The 18,107-nt window shown below is 36.7% G+C and overlaps 1 protein-coding gene across 1 annotated transcript in view; it reads left to right on the top strand.

The window, feature by feature from the left end:
* LOC123253124 (probable E3 ubiquitin-protein ligase HERC6) overlaps window positions 1-18,107 on the top strand; it is a 66,066-nt gene that overhangs the window by 22,907 nt on the left and 25,052 nt on the right. Inside the window, exons 7-13 of the mRNA XM_044682412.1 lie at window positions 2,028-2,167; window positions 3,308-3,381; window positions 4,567-4,688; window positions 6,821-6,880; window positions 7,838-7,928; window positions 13,552-13,741; window positions 15,832-15,986. Of these exons, the coding sequence (XP_044538347.1) occupies window positions 2,028-2,167; window positions 3,308-3,381; window positions 4,567-4,688; window positions 6,821-6,880; window positions 7,838-7,928; window positions 13,552-13,741; window positions 15,832-15,986 (832 nt within the window). The remainder of the gene's footprint in view (window positions 1-2,027; window positions 2,168-3,307; window positions 3,382-4,566; window positions 4,689-6,820; window positions 6,881-7,837; window positions 7,929-13,551; window positions 13,742-15,831; window positions 15,987-18,107) is intronic.

Here is an 18,107-nt window from a genome sequence, read left to right on the forward strand (position 1 = left end):
AACAAATATTATGATCTACTATTTCAATTAAAGTATTTAAATTAAGTTCTCTTAGATGGGGCATCTTTACTGTACCACATAGCACTTAGTAAAATGCCCTACACATGAGAACTAATTTTAAAATATTATGGACTTGATTTCATGATAACCATAAATAGTAAAAACTTAACTCAGAAACCATCCCTCTCTAAAGTGAATAATAATGTTTCATTTTTCATCTTTTTTTCATTCTTTCTTAAAATTTATTTATTTGTTTGTTTTGAATATTTTCCCATGGTTGCGTGATTTGTGATTTTTCCCATCCTTTTCCCCTCCCCCCTCCTAGAGCTGACAAGCAATTCCACTGGGTTATACATGTATCATTGTTCAAAACCTATTTCCATGTTATTCATATTTGCAATAGAGTGATCCTTTAACATCAAAACCCTAATCATATCCCCATTGAACCATGTGATCAATTATATGTTTTGTTGTTGTTGTTGTTTTTTTAAACCCCTACCTTCTGTCTTGGAGTCAATACTGTGTATTGGCTCCAAGGCAGAAGAGTGGTAAGGGTAGGCAATGAGGGTCAAGTGACTTGCCCAGGGTCACACAGCTGGGAAGTGTCTGAGGTCAGATTTGAACCTAGGACCTCCCATCTCTAGGCCTGGCTTCTCATTCCACTGAGCTACCCAGCTGCCCCCCTCAATTATATGTTTTTCTTCCATGTTTCTGCTCCCACAGTTCTTTTTTTTGGATGTAGATAGTGTTCTTTCTCATAAGTTCCTCTGGATTGCATTGCTGCTAGTACAGAAGTCCATTACATTTGATTGTGCCACAGTGTATTCACCTCTATGTATAAGGTTCTCCTGGTTCTGCTCCTTTTTACTCTGCATCAATTCCTGGAGGTCTTTCCAGTTCACATGGAATTCCTCCAGTTCATTATTCCTTTGAGCACAATAGTATTCCATCACCAGCAGATACCACAATTTGTTCAATCATTCCCCAATCAATGGGCACCCCCTCATTTTCCAGTTTTTTTTGCCACCACAGAGAGTGTGGCTATAAATATTTTGTAAAAATCTTTTTCCTTATTATTATTATCTCTTTTGGGTGCAAACCCAGCAGTGGTGTGGCTGGGTCAAAGAGCAGACAATCTTTTAAAGCCCAGTGGGAACAGTTCCAAATTGCCCTCCAGAATAGTTGGACCATTTCACAACTTTACCAGCAGTGTATTAGTGTCCCAATTTTGCCACATCCCCTCCAACGTTTATCACTTTCCTTTGCTGTCATATTGGCCAGTCTGCTCAGTGGTGCCTCAGCATTGTTTTTATTTGCATTTCTCTAATCAGGAGGGATTTAGAACACTTTTTCATGTGCTTATTGATAGTTTTGATTTCATTCTGTGAAAACTGCCTATTCATGTCCCTTAACCAATTTTTGGTCAATTGGGAATGGCTTGATTTTTTGCAAATTTGACTTCGTTCCTTATATATTTGGGAAATTAAATCTTTGTTAGAGAGTTTTGTTATAAAAATGTTCTCCCAGTTTGTTGCTTTCCTTCTAATTTTGGTTACATTGGTTTTGTCAAGACCTTTTTTATACAAAACATTTTTAATTTGATGTAATCAAAATCATTCATTTTACATTTTGTAATGTTCTGTCTCTTGCTTGATCTTAAATTCCTCCCTTTCCCATAGATCTAAAAGGTATAGTATTCTATGTTCACCTAATTTATTCATGATTTCGTTCCCATTTTGAATTCATCTTGGGTGTCATTTTCCATCTTTGTATCTCTCATGCCTACTACAATCCTGTGTATACTCCAGGAACTTACAGAATGTTTTATTAAATTGAGTTTAATTTCCATGTTCAATATACAAGTATTTGATAATATTTATAGATGTCACCATTTTAAGAATAGAATTTTTTATATAAACACTGGGTACATTATTTAAAATAAACCTATCTAACTATTTTAACTTTCCTTAAAAGAAAAACAAAACAGGTAAAAGAATTTCACTTATAATGTGTTATTTCTCCAATAGTTATCACACTCTGGCATATTCCTGTACCACTGGCCAGGTAATATCTTTTGGTTGTGGATCTCAAAGAGACCTGACTAGCCCTTTGCAACCAGGTGATGCAGTACAGAACTTCAATATTAGCAACCTTATTTCTTCTAATGGTAAGAAGGATTGGGGATTTTCTGTTCTTGTTTGAGAAAGAAAAGAGTTGTTCAGCTTCTTTCTTAAAGGTCTTGTAAAGCTATTTTTGTTTTAGAACTTTAAATTCTGAATTTTTAAAGCTCTTCTATAATAATCCCTGTAGTTAACAAATCTATAGTCTTTTATTTTAAAAGGTTGATACAGATAACTTTTGTTTTACATCACTTTCATTTCCCAATATTTTTCTTATTCTTCCTTCTCTATCTGATTAGCTACCATTTTAAACTAAGAACAAAAAAAAAAAAAGCGGGTTGGGGGGGACTGGTGCTAACAAATCAGTTTACCCTGACAGTATATTCAGGATTCCATATCCGTAGATAACCTACTTCTGCAGTGAAAGGAGGGAAATGTATTCTCCTATCTTCTTTGGAACCAAGTTTGATCATTATAATCATAATGATCATCTTAATTTTTTGTTCTTTCCATTACACCGATATAGTCATTAGGTATGTTATTTTCTTTGTTCTGCTTATTCCAGTTTGCATGTCTTCCCATACTTTCTTCATATTCATTGTTTCTAATGTTCCATCACATTTGTCCTCCGCAATTTGCTCAGCCTTCCCACAAACAATGACAACTTTGTTTCCAGTTCTTTGCTATTACAAAAAGTAGACATTTTGCTATATATATAGAAAATTTTTCATCTTTGACCTCCTTGGGTCCAACAGTGACATCTCTGGTGCAAAGGGTATTAACACGTTATTCACTTCTTTAGCATAATTCCAGATTATTCTCCAGACAATTTTGACCAACCCACAACTCCACAGAGTATTGGTGGGCTTTTGCTTTCCTATAATTTGGTATTTATACATAAAGTTTAAATGACATATAATTCAAGTGGAAATGGCAATATATTTGTGATTAGAAGGCCAGGGTGTGAAGCTTAACCCTGATACACTACCTAAGACTATGTAAATCAAGCAACCTCTCTACTTTGGGACTAGATGATTTCTAAGGTCCCTTTGAGCTCTAAATCCATGATCCCATGAAGGGTCATAAATAAAACATCACCTACTCTTCACCAATGCATAACAGCTCTGTTTCATAATATTCCCTTGTTTTCAAGGACACACAAGCTCAGATTTATGCCATTCTTTCAGACTTTACAGATGTTCAAGTGAAAGACATTTTTGCTGGAGCAAATGCCAACTTTGTGACCACTGTCCAGGCAAAGGTATATCTCTTATGCTTTCGGATTCCTTTGTTAATTCTTTGCTCAGGTTTTCAGGGCAGTATTTCAAGCCTTGTTTCATCCTTCTGTATTTATATTCAAATTTTATTTCTATCTGAAAAGAGAGATGATTGACTATATGCTCTGTAAGTGTGCTTAAATATTAAACTATTTTCTCATTGGTCTTTAATGTATTTTAATAGATTAGAAAATTCTTCACTTAATTTAAACAATCAAAAATCTATTTAATAGTACATTTGCTGTTATATTAGGAGGTGAAGTTTAAAATGTTTGCATTGAGAATTTATATTATTGACACATTTTCATTTCATATATCTTAAACATAGAGGAGAGGAAACATGGCATAGCATAATGACTAGAGGACTGGCTTCAGAGTCATTAAGACTCCAGTTGAAATCCTACCTCTAACACATACTGGTTATGTGACCGTAAGCAAGTCATTTAACTTTTCAATGCTTCCAGACAATTTCTCTAAGTCTGTATGTTCTTTATACCAGAGGTATCAAACACAGAGCTTTCAGGCAGCTTTTGAGTTCCAACAGAACCAGATTAAAATGCCATTGGAAAATAATTTAGTGTAATAAATAAAAATACAATAAAACACAGATGACATTACATTTTCAAACTAAGCTAGCATGTGGCCCACAGGCCTTCTGTTTCTATTTGAGTTTGACACAATCAAAATCATGAGTCCATTTTTTTTTCAAGCTTAATACCTCCCCTTAATGCTTAATTTTCTTTTAAAGACAAATAGTGATTCATTCACATTGAGTAGATGCTTCGGCTGTGCATGTCACATAGCCCCTCTTCAAGGAATCCCCTTTTTTGGAACCAGGAACATGATTAGTAAAGAAATGATGCAATTTCCTACCTCATGACAAAGGCTTTGGAAGGTGGTGTAGACTGTTTAGCCAAGAGTTGGTCCCTTCAAAAAGATTGACTTGAAACCAACTTTTCCTCTCTAAGAAGTGATGGAGACATCACTTATTTGGGACATTTGGTTCTAGAGTGGTTTAATAAATGCAAATTGACTGACTTACTAGGGATATTAGAGAAACCACCTGTAGATTACCTAATATGGTGGTGGTTTTACCAGTGTCCTAGGTGATACCCTGAGACTTACTGCTCTGTTAACATGTTTTTCCATCTTTTTGTCTCCTCTTGGAGGATACTAGTTCTTCAGATGCTATGGGGAGAAGTCTACAGCAAATCAGCCAAATTAACCAAACTCTGATTAAGAAATGGACCACGGCAAAAACTGGAAGTAAAGAATATGAGGAGTCAAAAAGGTTGTTCTCTGCCTTTTTCTCCCTTGATATAGCTGAGGTGGGAAGGGGGGGCATAATGCCTTAAATGTCATTATTTGAAAGACAGAAAGAAGAGAAAGAAGAGAAAAAAATGATCCTTTTCTGTCAATTCCCCAGAGAAAAATAAGCTCAGAAATAACCTTTGAGGAGCATCTGATCAATCAGATCATAGATTTAGATCTGGAAGGGACCTAAAAGGCCATCTAATACAACCCCCTCATTTTATCAAGGACAAAATGGGGGCCCAGAGTAATTAAATGATTTATCCAAGATAACACAAACAGTAAGGTCTGAACCCTTGTCCTCTGACTAAATCAAGCTCTTCTTCCACTATAGCACAGTGCCCCTTCTCATTTTTCAGATAAGGAAATTAAAAGCCAAGAAGATTATGCAGCAAAGGATGAAATGACTGTCCTAATCCCTTCAATTCTTTCAGATACAATGACCTTCCCAAGGTCACATTGAGTTGAAGTTCATATTGAAGATGCCAGTGATAAACAATAACTCATTTATGTAGTGCTTGACAATTTACAAGTTGCTCACATAAATGTTCTGCGTGTGTGTTGTAAAATGTTATATATAGGTAAGAAATTTGAAGTCTAAAGAGTGTGAGGGTCTGAGAGAGAGAGAGAGATTAGTATAGGTCAACATTATGCTTATTGGAAGATTTAGCTGCCAGTTTTTCCTGGAGAATTTATTTTTTTTTTTTTGTATTTTAGAAATACCTGATATCTCTGTCTTCTTCCTTTTCTTCCCTTCAAATTAGAGACTGATCTATCTTTACAAAAATGTTCGTTAGTTTCATCAGAATGAATAATCCTGCTTTTTCTTTTTATTTCAATCATAAAAATTAGGAACCTCCAAATATATAGAGATGATCAATGAAGTCATTACAACAGTGTCCAAGCTCTTGAGACTGCCCCAATATTGAGTGAGACAGAATTATCAGTGGTGGTCTTAGTGGCGAACAATCAATCAGTCTAGGTAGGGAACAGAGACTCTAAAATAATTATGAAAGCAGCCTAGGCAACTTGACTCCACAACCATCTTTGATGACCCTCTTTGGTGTTTGTATGTATTCATAGAGATCTATAGTGATTTCCTCTCTGAATGTTACTTGAGTATAAAACAGATACTAGAAGGTATTGTGGTGTAGTGGAAAGCACAAAAGGTCTCAAGTCAGAGGCTCAATGTTTTAAGTCTGAGACCTTAAGCGAATGACTTAATCTTTTTCTTTGGTTTCCTAATCTGCAAAAAATGGAGGTGAACTAAATGACCCCTGAGGTTCTAAGTCTATTTGATGCAATGTTGTATGATCTTATAAGTAAGACAGTTAATAATGTTTCCCGAAATTTTAAATTTTTGTTTGTTAATATCTTATATTTGCAGCTTGAGAGTTATACACAATTTTAGGGGGAAATGTCTCTTATGTAAAATAAGATATACTTGTACATATTAAAAATAAATTCTTCAAGGGGCAACTAGGTATCTCAATTAGGTTCTCAACTAGGCTTAGAGATGGGAGATTCTTGGGTTCAAATCTGACCTCAGACTATGTGACCTAGCTATGTGAACCTGGACAAAGTCACTTAATTTAACATTGCCTAGCCCTTACCATTCTTCTGCCTTGGTACCAATATTCTGTATAGATTCTAAGATGGAAGATAGGGGTTTTAGAAAAAATAAAATAAAATAAATTCTTCTTGGATAACTCCAAAATCAAACCTCTTTTTTATGTTACATTTTAGATTTCACATATATCATCGCCTATTGCCCACAGCATAGAAAAGTCATGGGTAATTTGTACTATAATTGATCATGAAAACAGGATTATGAAGAGGTATGTTTTATAGTGTGTTTTGTCTTTTTTTAAAAATCCTTACCTTTTGTCTTAGAATCAATACTTAGTATTGGTTCCAAGAAAGAAGAGCGGTAAGGGCTAGGCGATGGGGCTAAGTGACTTGCCCAGAGTGTGACAGCCAAGTGACAGCCAGGAAGAGTCTAAGCCAGATTTGAACCCCAAATCTCCCATCTCAAAGCCTAGCTGTCAATCCACCGAGTCACCTAACTGCCCCAGTTTGTTTTGTCTTAACTTTGTGTCATTTTTTATGTAGGGAAATTTGTGAGATATTTTCGTCTCCTGCTTGTCTGACTGCAAGTTTTTTGATGAAAAGGTAATCCTATGTTGGTATTTAATTTCATTAAGTATAATAATAGCTAGCATTTACAAGTGCCTTAAGATTTGCAAAACACTTTATAAATATCATCATCCTTTGTCATCACAACAACCCTGCAAGAGAGATTATTACTATTCCCATCTTAGAGATGAGGAAGGATCTGAGGCTAGAATTGAACTCAGACCTTCCCTGCCTCCAAGTCTAATGCTCTACTCACCGAACCACTTAGCTACTGGACAAAGATAACTCCTTTTTTACCTAGCATGGAACAGGCACAAAGATGCCTGCAACAAATGCTTATTGATTTCTAGGTTAAAAATATTAGGAAGGATGTCTAAAAATTAATGGTTTTCAATAAGGAATGAGTTTGACATGACTTTTGAAAAGAATTTGCTTTGAAATAGATGCACAAAAAGCCTCACATGAAAATGTCAAATGGGCTTTCAAATCAAAAAACATTTACTAAGAGATACTTTACTATAGGCGAGGCTCTCTAGTGATACAAATACAAGCAAGCAAACCAGGTTGCCCTCAAATTCTAATTGGGGGGGGGGACAGCATGTAAAGACCTGAAGGAGGTATGTATGGAGGGAGGCAAAAGGGAAGTAAACATCATCAGTCTGGTGTGGAGATAGACTGGAAGTGCTCTGGAGTTCTGGTTCCAGGCAAGATAAGGAGAAAGCCTAGTAAAACCCAGAGTTGTGGGATACAGGAATTGATGAGGGTGATGACTAGAGTCTAGACAGCATAATGTGGAAATGGCCAGAAAGAAAGATGGAAGGGTGTAAGCTTCTTTAGAAGAAATGTTGCATCTGGAGACGTAACACCCACTTTAATATATAGACATAAGCCAGTGAAATGGTACATTATGTTTGGGCATGATCCTGGTTCATCTGTGCAGTGATTTTTTTTCAAATTATTTTTATTTTTAAAAAAATATTTTTATTTTCAAAGAACTGGAAATACTCATCCTAATGATGTCGACCTACAAAAGATGAGAGACACATTTGAGGAATTGACTCAGAAGGCCTGGATTACAGACATGGTAATAATATATATTTTGCTATGTGCCTGTGTGAATGTGTATTTATTTGAAAGTAGAGATCTAATTTTAGGAATTCAACATGAATGCATTTTAAGTTCAAAAGAATTTTTTACTATGGGAGATTTCTTAAGAGCCTACCAATTTTTCTTCTTAAATGAGCTATTCGAAACTCTCTTTCCAAGATCCAACCTAGTATTGGATAATTAAGTTTCTAAATGACATTTTTGAAAACTGATAGCATGGTGTGAAGTAAAGGAAAGACTATGATTTCAATAATCCTAGATCTAACACTAATTACTAATGTGCTCTTGAGCAAATCACTTAATTAGACTGAGCCTTGATTTCTTTAAATTAAATAAGTTGGACTAGATGATTTCTCTGTCCATTCTAGCTCTAAAATTCCACATAACAGGGAAACGATACACTTTAACAATTATTTTTAAGTTATAGCAATTATCATATTAAGGCAAGTATGGTTTAGCATAGTTTCTCATAATTTCAGAAGTGGATCCCTTTGCTTATAATAGGCAGTTTAGAGATAACTGCCAAAGTTGGCAAGCACAAAATGTTTTGGTTTTGTTTGTTGGTTTTTTATGTGGCTCTGCAATGATAAGGAGTCTGATTCTTCTGCATAGATGTTGACCTAGGGCTGATGGATCAATATAAGAAGAAACAATTTAAAGATATAAAAATAGAGATTTATTCAATGATACCTGGATTTTGGTGGGGGAAGAAGAAAAGGGTAAGAGCAGCAGTTCTTTTTATTTTTGTAAACATTTTTTAAAATTCTAGACTTAAACACAAAAAAGAACATTTCCATAGACATAACAGAACACCAAAAGAGAATTCTATGAATCTCCATCAGTTTAAAAACAAAAATATGACATGTATTGCATATTATTTCAAAACCATTCTGCTTGTCTGTGCTTCTGAATTTCTTCTGTGCCGTTCTTTTCATTTAAAAATGTTTCTGTGATCCTTTATTATTATTTTTGAGTAATTATTTCTCATTTCTCCGTCATCATTCTCTTTCCATCCCTCCCATTAAAGGAAAGAGAGAAAGAAGGGAAAAAAGACCCCAGGAAATACATTAGCATAATAAAGCAAAATAATCACAAGACCTCTAATGAATAGAACACTGAGGCCCAGAGCCAGGAAGACCTGAGTTCAAATCTAGTCTCAGATATTTTCTTACGGTGACCCTGAGTAAAGTCACTCAAACTTTGTCTCAGTTTCCTCAACTATCAAAAAGGGATGATAATAAGAGCACTTACCTCACAAGGTTGTTATGTGGATCAAATGAGAAAATGTTTGAAAATGTTCCTTTTGTACCTTGCATCCATGACTTCTCTGTCAGGAGATTTCATCATAGATGTTTTAGAGACTGGTCAGTGCTCAGATAAAGTTTTTAAGTCAATAAAATATTGCTATCCTCTTATAAATTATTTTCCTGGTTCTAGTTCTCTGGTTCTTCAGGATTACTTCACACTACCCAGGATTTGGGGAAATCTTCTTGTCATTTCTTATGCCTCAATAATATCAATTACATTCTTATACCGTAATTTGTTCATTCATTCCCCTGACATCTAAGAGACAATCCAAGGCACTCTCTTAGATTGTAGCTCTTTTGTTCATTTACACACACTACCACCACCACCACCACCATCACCACCACCACCTTTCAATTCCTCATTGGAATCAGGAAATTTATTTTGCTTATGAATGTGCCTTCCCCTGTATTATCCTTCCTCTTAACTCACTATTTTCCATCTTTCCCTTTTTCACCTATTGATTTTGAGTTGAAGTTCTACAGCAAGCTTTGTGTATATGTATTCAAACCTCCTTTGAGCATTTCAGATGAGTAAAGTTCATCTGATGCCAGATCCTTCACTATCCTTTTCATCCATGTTTATATATTCTTTCCACAACCCCAAATGGGAAATAGCAAGTTCAACACAATTTCAACCCTTCCTCTTTTCTCCATTAATCTATTATGCCTTTTACCCTCCCTTTTCTTTTTCTTCTTCTTCAAACCCTCCAAATAGATCTTCCCCAACCTCTAGATTTTGGGGTGCTGGGCATTAGCTCAGAAATGCTTGAACATCTCTTCCATTAAAAATCCTTTTCTCCTCTCCCAAACTCAGCTTTGCAATGTAGGGCTCACAATATTTTCTCATCATCTTGATGGACTAACAATATAAAAATAAATCCCCCAACCATCTCCTGGCCTAATAGTGGAAAGTAAGGAGCAATAAAATCTAACAAACAATGCAAGTGGATAGTCCCACTTGTAACAACTATTTTGCCCTTGGAATCATTGTCCTTTCATAAGAGACATTTTTAGGCTTGTCTAAATGGTTACCTCACCTCCAACAGTTCAAAAGAGACCTCTTTCACAACTGTAAAAGAATTTGGTCAGTGCCTCTTGTCTCCTGCTTAGATAGAGAATATCTTCTCATACCAATTACAAACTCTGCCAGTAGCATGGAAAATATTCTCCCAGAACTCTCTCTCTTTTCTCCTGGAACTGACTCCTGACTTCTCTATCACTCCTTCTCCTCTGAAAGTTGTTATCTATCCTAAGCTGCTACAGAATTCTACTGATTGTCTGAACCCTTAAATGCCACTGAAATTACAAGCACTACATTGTACTGTCGGAAGTTGAAGCTGCTATCAACAATGTCCTTGGCATGCCTTTGCTTTCAGTTTTGGTCTCCTATCTTTGACTCACAGTCATCAAACCCCCACTGATAGGTACATATCTCCCAAGAGGTTCCATTCCTCTCAATTGAGAGATTTCTCCAATGTCAGGATAAGTATTCTTTATTACAGAATTCTATTTTGTTTTTTGGAATCCTGTGTTTTAAGATTTTCTTTCATTTAAAAAATAGAAGGGGCCAGGTCTTGTGTGATCCCAATTCTCGTTTGTTGGTACTTGAATTGCTTTTTTCCGCATGCTTGGGACTATGATACTTCTGGGACTTCTCCTTTTAGGATTCCTTTCTATCTTTTACTGGGTTCTTTAATTCTACTATATCAAGGCAGTTTTTATGTATGATTTCTTGAAATATAGTGTTCAAGCATTTTTTAATCATGGTTTTTAAGGAGTCTAATGATTCTTGAGTTTTCCTTCCTTTCACTGTTTTTTAGGTAGATTATTTTGATACTAGGTACCTTATATTATCTTCCATTTTTTCAATCTTTGAATTTTATTTTAATTTTTTTTGCTGTCTCATGGAATCATTGATTTCTCTTTGGTTTATTACAGTAGTCAGGGAGTCCATTTTTAGGTTAAAGTTTATCACTTTTTCTTCTGAACTACTTATTTACTTCAATTCTTCCCCTTCAGAGTTTTAGTTTATTTTTGTCTATTGCTTCATTTCTTCTAGATCTCATTGTAGTCCTTGTGACAAATCCTTTTTGTTTCTTTGAGTCTCTGCTAACAGATATTTTGAAGTTGCTCCTTCTTTTAGGGGATCTGTAATCATTTTGATTTATTCATCTCTCTTTTGGCTTCTAAATTAAGGATTTTTGTCAAAGCCAGGCTTTGATGTGCTTTTGGGTGAGTGGTCTATCCTTCTTAGTCTTCACTTAGATTCCCTTTTTTTTTTTTTTTTTTTTTTGGGGGGGGGGGGGGTTCTTTTCTTTAGCTGATCTCCATTTTCCAGGCTTAGGCCCCACTCTGGATCTCAAAGTTTCAGAGTGATAGTTCTTCTGGGTCCTCTTTGTTTTCTCAGAACAGAATTCCAAGGAACTCTGAGCTTAAAAGCCTGGGCTATTCCAGGCTGAGCACTGTGGTACGACACTGGTCAGCATCATGCTGAATGTTGCCTGTTACCTCTTCCAGGACTCTTAAAGACCCCACCCTGGGGTTTTCTCAGAGAAGTCCTCTGTTGCTGTTGTGATTCTAAACACATCCCATCTGTCATCACGCTAGTGCTCACTTTGCTGGAGGCTTCTGTTTTCTGATTTTTCCACAAGCTTCTGGCTGACTTTTTGTGTATTTATGAGGCAGAAGAAATAATTTACTATAATTTTTCACTGGATCTCTTGATCATTATTCCATCTGGCACAAGCTTCCTGGTCTTACTGCAGCAGGTATGTGGGAGATAGGCAATCTGCCTCCCCTTCAGGATGCCATTTTGGCAGAAAGTCCACATATTTTAGGATGATATCTGAGGGCAATAGACACTGAAAAATCATGGGTGCTTTTTTTCTTAGAAAAAATAGTATTCCTTTTTTTAACCCTGCTATTTTGTTCATTCAAGGAGCTCCTAGGAGAAAAAATTCCCTTCACACAACATATCAGCAACTCCTCTGTCTTTGATATTGCCTTTAGCATTGCTAGGTAAAATGACCTACCCTGGATCATACATCCAGCATATATCAGAGGTGAAACTTAGCTCGATGTATACCTGATTAATTCCAATTCTGTATCCATTATGCTACACACTGCCTCCCTTTATAAATTAATTAATAGCGTGAGGGGGCAGCTGGGTAGCTCAGTGGATTGAGAGCCAGGCCTAGAGACGGGAGGTCTTAGGTTCAAATCTGGCCTCAGACACTTCCCAGCTGTGTGACCCTGGGCAAGTCACTTAACCCCCATTGCCTATCCTTACCACTCTTCTGCCTTGGAGCCAATACACAGTATTGACTCCAAGACAGAAGGTAAGGGTTTAAAAAAATCAATCAATTAATTAATTGATTAATTAATTAATAGCATGAAACGGCTTTTTCTTTTATATTCAGAAAATATATTCCTTTAAAAATTGGAGTGGGGCAGCTGGGTAGCTCCGTGGATTGAGAGTCAAGTCTAGAGACAAGAGGTCCTAGGTTCAAACCCGGTCTCAGACACTTCCCAGCTGTGTGACCCTGGGCAAGTCACTTGACCCCCATTGCCCACCCTTACCACTCTTCCACCTAAGAGCCAATACATAGAAGTTAAGGGTTTAAAAAAAAAAAAAGAAAAAAAAATTGGAGTGACAGTATGATGATGGGTCAAAGATGAAAGCAAAGAAATGTATTCTCATTCTAAGGAAACTGCTAGTAGCAGCTTCAACTTCCTACAGTATAAAATTAGTGGATAAATAATTCTATTGGAAAGACTCCAGTTGTAATTTTGGAACCATAGATTACTTTGCATGACTTTTATCCCTGTTGCTTGGGCTTTCCCTATTAGTTATTCCATGTTGTTAAACGAGAAATATAATTGTCATAAGCCTACTTCAAGAGTACATGTTATGGGGCAGCTAGGTGGCACAATGGGTAGGTACCGAACCTGGAGTTGGGAGGACCTGGGTTCAAATCTGACCTCAGACATCCTAGCTATGTGACCCTGGGCAAGTCACTTACCTCTATTTTTCCAGGCCTTGCCCTTCTGTGTTAGAGTTGTTACTAAGAAAGAAAGTAAAGGTTTTTAAAAAAGAGTATATGGTAAAGATTAGAGAAACCATTTAAGCACTTGGTTCCAGAAAGATTAAACTTTTTATTGACATGGTACATTTTAGTAGAGTTGAAGAAGAAAACTTGTTATGAGTCTTCTGCCCATACCGTCTTCCTTAACTCTTGCTGTGCTTAGTAAACATTGTTATTTGAATATTTTCTCAATATGTTTTCACTACAGATAACTACACGTCTCCAATATTATCTGCTCAAAGCCCTTCCGTTAGATTCTCCACATAAGGATGCTTTATCAATCTTTCTTCTGCTCCCCGAATGTCCTATAATGCAAAGTCCTAGGAACTGGGAGTCTCTAGTGGTCCCATTTGCAAAGGCTTTTTGTAAAATGAGTGACCGTTCCTCAAGAGTCTTGGGTAAGATCAATTCCATTTAGTATGACTTTGTCTTGGAATCTTCCATAAATAAGTATTCCTATTAACCTAAATTTGGACATCAGTTGTGTTCTACTCATGATAAAAAAAATATGATTAATTTAAATTTGCTTGTCTCTAAAATAACAAAGTAAGAATTATGTGGGAATGTAGCTGTTAATGAGTTTTTTTAAAGCATTAAATTTTGTTTTAAATTCCAGTGGGATTTAGTCAGTGTGAGGTCTACCATATGTGGACTACTTTTTCAATGGAAGTAACCTTAACAAATCTTTATTGAGCACCTACTTTGGAAGAAATAAGATGATTTTAGCAGAAGGTAGAATGGGATGAGTGCCTAAAAGAAGTATAAATCAAATGCTGGTGAATGGGGGGGGGCTGTTGTTTTGTTGTTGTTCCGTTGTGTACAGCTCTTCATGACCCCATTTGGGCTTTTCTTGACAAAGATAATGGAGTGGTTTACCATTTCCTTCGCCAACTTATTTTACAGATGAGGAGCCCAAGGAAAACAGGGGAGGGGGGAAAGCCTTGGATCATGTAAGCTACTATGTGTCTGAGTCCAGATTCAAACAGATTCAAACTCAGGAAGACTCATCTTCCAGACTCAAAGCCTCTGTGCCACCTAACTAGAAAGGGGGAAGATGAGGAGGATAAATTAAAGATACTGAATATCTAGGAAGGTTTCGTAAAGGGGCTAGCATTTTATAACTTGAAACAAGAATAGGATCTGGATAAGGTAAGTGCAATATAAGCAAAAGTTGGAGTTCTGGAGATGGCCTGTAATAGCAGTAAAAATTGAAAAGAGAGGACCAAAATGAAAGATGTTATGAATGAATAATTGATAGGACTTGTCATTTGAGAGAAGGTGGGTTGCGAAAGAGAGAAATCAAAGATATGTTTTTGAGTCTGTGTAGCAAGGGGAGAAGTTGATGCCATTAATAATATTAGGTGATATTAATTCATGTCTTAAAGATTTACAAAGTTCTTTCTATGCATTATTTCATTTGGTCCCTACATCAGTCCTAAAATGAACGTACCAACAGGTTTTATTATCCTTTTTTTGTAAATGAAGAAATTGATTTAGAACACTTGGTTGTGGTTTTTTTTTTTAAGTCAGAAAGCTAGTAAGTATAGAATATAGAATTCAAGCCCAGAACTCTGTTATCAAGTCCAAGTGCTCTTGGAAGGAAGAAGAGCTGATTTGGAGGAGAAGGAAATAAATTTAGTTGGATAGATTTTGTTGAGATGCTAGAGGAACACCAGAGAGAAATATCCAACAATAAGTTAGAAGTGCAGGACTGAGGTTTGGAGATGCTAGAGTTAGAAATAAAGCTTTTTTTTTTAAACATTACATTTTGTCTTAGAACCAAATGGTTCTAAGACAGAAGAGCAGTTAGGGCTAGGCAATGGGGATTAAGTGGCTTGCTCAGGGCCACAGAGCTAGGAAATGTCTGAGGTCAGATTTGAACCTAGGACCTCCCATATCTAGACCTGGCTCTTAATCCACTGAGCCACCCAGCTGCCCCAAAATAAACCTTTTGAGATATATATATATTTATCGAGAGTTGAAGCTGTGGCAGGAATAAAAATATGGTAAGACAGACTGTAGAGAAGTGAGATTAGAGAGGAAAGAATTCTGAGGAAAACATGAATTTATGGAATGGGAGAAGAAGAATTGTTTCTAAAAAAGCAAAGTAGTCAGTGATAGGGAACTAGGAAAGTGTGTGTCATCAAAACCAAAGAAGAGAATTTTGAGAAAGAGAGGATATGATCAACTTGGAATAGTGCCTAAAGCACTGAACTAAGAGTCCAAAAAATCTGAGTCTGACTCTTACCACCAGACACTTACTAGCTGTATGAGCCTGGGTAAGTCACTTAACCTTAATTTCCACACCTGTAAACTTAGGATAATAATAGTAGCATAGGAATGTTTTCAAGATTCAAAAGAGAAAACATGTAAACTATTATGTAAATCTTAAATGCTATATGTTTGTATGTATGGATGCCAATGTAAATACATGCATGTATATATATATATATATGTATATATATATAATTATCTTTATATTCTTCAGAGGAATGTTGGGCATCACTGGAAGAATCCTCTTTCAAATCATTGATCAAGATGGTCAAAAGAAGCATCTGCTCTCAAATGGCTTTTTGGACTGAAAGGGCCCAGGACCACTGTAATATCAAAACTCTCCTTAGAATGCTGAAGAGGCTTCACGTGGTAAGATAAATTATAAGAAGACTGGAATAAGTTAGGGGAGAAAGGGTGAACAGATCAGTTATTCTATGGCTAACAAACTCTTCTATCCTCTTCCTAATCCCTATTTTTCAAAGTTGCAAGCAGCATCAGCAAAAACTTTCCCTGGCTTTATACCTCATTTTCTTACTGCCATCAGTGTCAGCTCTGGCCCTTTCAAGAACCAAATCAATTCTGAACACTCCTTCCATTGTGCTCTCTCAAACTCCATTATTGTATTGCTGACAAATTTCCCTTCCTCATAGACCTTTTATTTCTAATCTCCATCCATCTTCTTGCCCAAGACATAAGGCACTCTCCCTGACCATCTTTTTCAGAGTAACAGTAAACTAATCCTGGTCCAGGCAGGGTCTATTTTTACTACTAAAGGGCTCTCTGGGCTGATACTCAGTCTTCCTGGCCACTAAAGAGTATAGTAATGCTCTTTTCCCATTTATTTCCCATCCCAAAGTTCCTGGGGAAAACTTAAAACTTAGGTTTTGTTAATATCTTAGGTCTTACTTAAACCTTCCCCTATCTGATCTAGATAAATCAAACCAAAAAATAAGAAAGAGATAAGAGAGGTGAACGAAATCCTATAAAAATTAGATATATGGAGAAAAATAAATAGGACTAAAAAGGAATATCTTAGGTCTTACCAAAGAGTGAGATTAAAAGCTATCTGAGAGGCAGCTAGGTGGCTCAGTGGATAGAGAGCCAAGCCTGGAGACAGGAGAGTCCTTGGTTCAAATTTGATCTCAGTCACTTCCTAACTGTGTGATCCTGGCAAGTCATCCAACCCCAATTGCCCAGCCCATACTGCTCTTCTGCCTTAGAATTGATACTTAATATTGATTCTAAAACAGAAGATATTTGATATACAATATAGAACAAGAACCCCGAAGAGAAAGGACAGAGAATTTTCTATCTCCCAACTCCATACCATTTGACTAGCTGACCTTGATTCCTTTCCTTTCCCCTCTCTCTTCTCTCTCTCTCTCTCTCTCTCTCTCTCTCTCTCTCTCTCTCTCTCTCTCTCTCTCTGCTATTATTCTCATTTCTGCAAGAAGTCCTCCCCAATTATTTTCTTTTTTCCCCAATTATTTTCACTGTTTGTACCTTCCCTCTCAGATTACTTCCATTTTGCCCTGCATATATTTTGCTTGCATGCTTATTAACATATTGTCTCTTCTATTAGAATGTGAGTTCTTGAGGACAGGGCTTGTTTTTGCCTCTCTGTATTCCCATTGCTTAGCAGAATACTTGGCACATAGTTAATTAAGTGTTCCATAAATGCTTATTAACTTGATTTAAAGTTATAAAAAAATGGATTCAAATCTGACTGCTTATCATTTCCTACCTTTATGAACTCGGGCAAGTTAGTGAAATTCTTTGGACCTCAGTTTCCTCATCTATAATATTAGTTGGGTTGTAGTATTTATTTGCATGTAAGTATTATAAAAGGTGGGTGCCCTTTAAGGTATTTTAAGCTCTATATCTATGGTCCTTTGGTCTCTGATTCAGAGAAGGGGAGAAGGATTGCTAGCCAAAGAACAGTTGTATTACTTGTCCTTCTTCCTCTCCTTCCACTACTGGGAAATATGGGGCATTCGGGAAGGACTAGCAGGGCTACTCATCTACCTCTGGTGTCCATCTTTCACCCAACCTGTGGCTCCAAGAAGCCAGACTCTGGTGAAACTTCCTCAGCAGATGGGCTTGCCAGATTAAGGGTAACAACAGGCTTCAAACAGGTTTTTGGGTTAGGAGATGTTTATCCCACGCATGTGTGAAAACTTCTCCCAGTGAAAGGGGCAGATGAGAACAATTTGTTCCAAAGGCTTTGAAGATGGTTGAAGGCAGGTGCTGTGGGTCAGGGCTTGGTCAGACATTGAAGCTACCAAAGACATCCACTGCATCTCAGACCATTGCCAGTCATCCTGACTTTTGCCTTGCCACTTAAGACTTCAATGGCTCTGGAAGAAGGGGCAAGGTTGATGACTTTGAGTACCTCCGCCTCATTTAAGTACAGTTCACCCTCAAGTCAAGTCATTACCCACCCCATGATGTCATTGTTCCTCTTCAACATGCAGGATGAAGAACATGGCC

Source organism: Gracilinanus agilis, chromosome 6 (assembly GCF_016433145.1).
Source record: "Gracilinanus agilis isolate LMUSP501 chromosome 6, AgileGrace, whole genome shotgun sequence".
Classification (NCBI taxonomy): Eukaryota; Metazoa; Chordata; class Mammalia; order Didelphimorphia; family Didelphidae; genus Gracilinanus; species Gracilinanus agilis.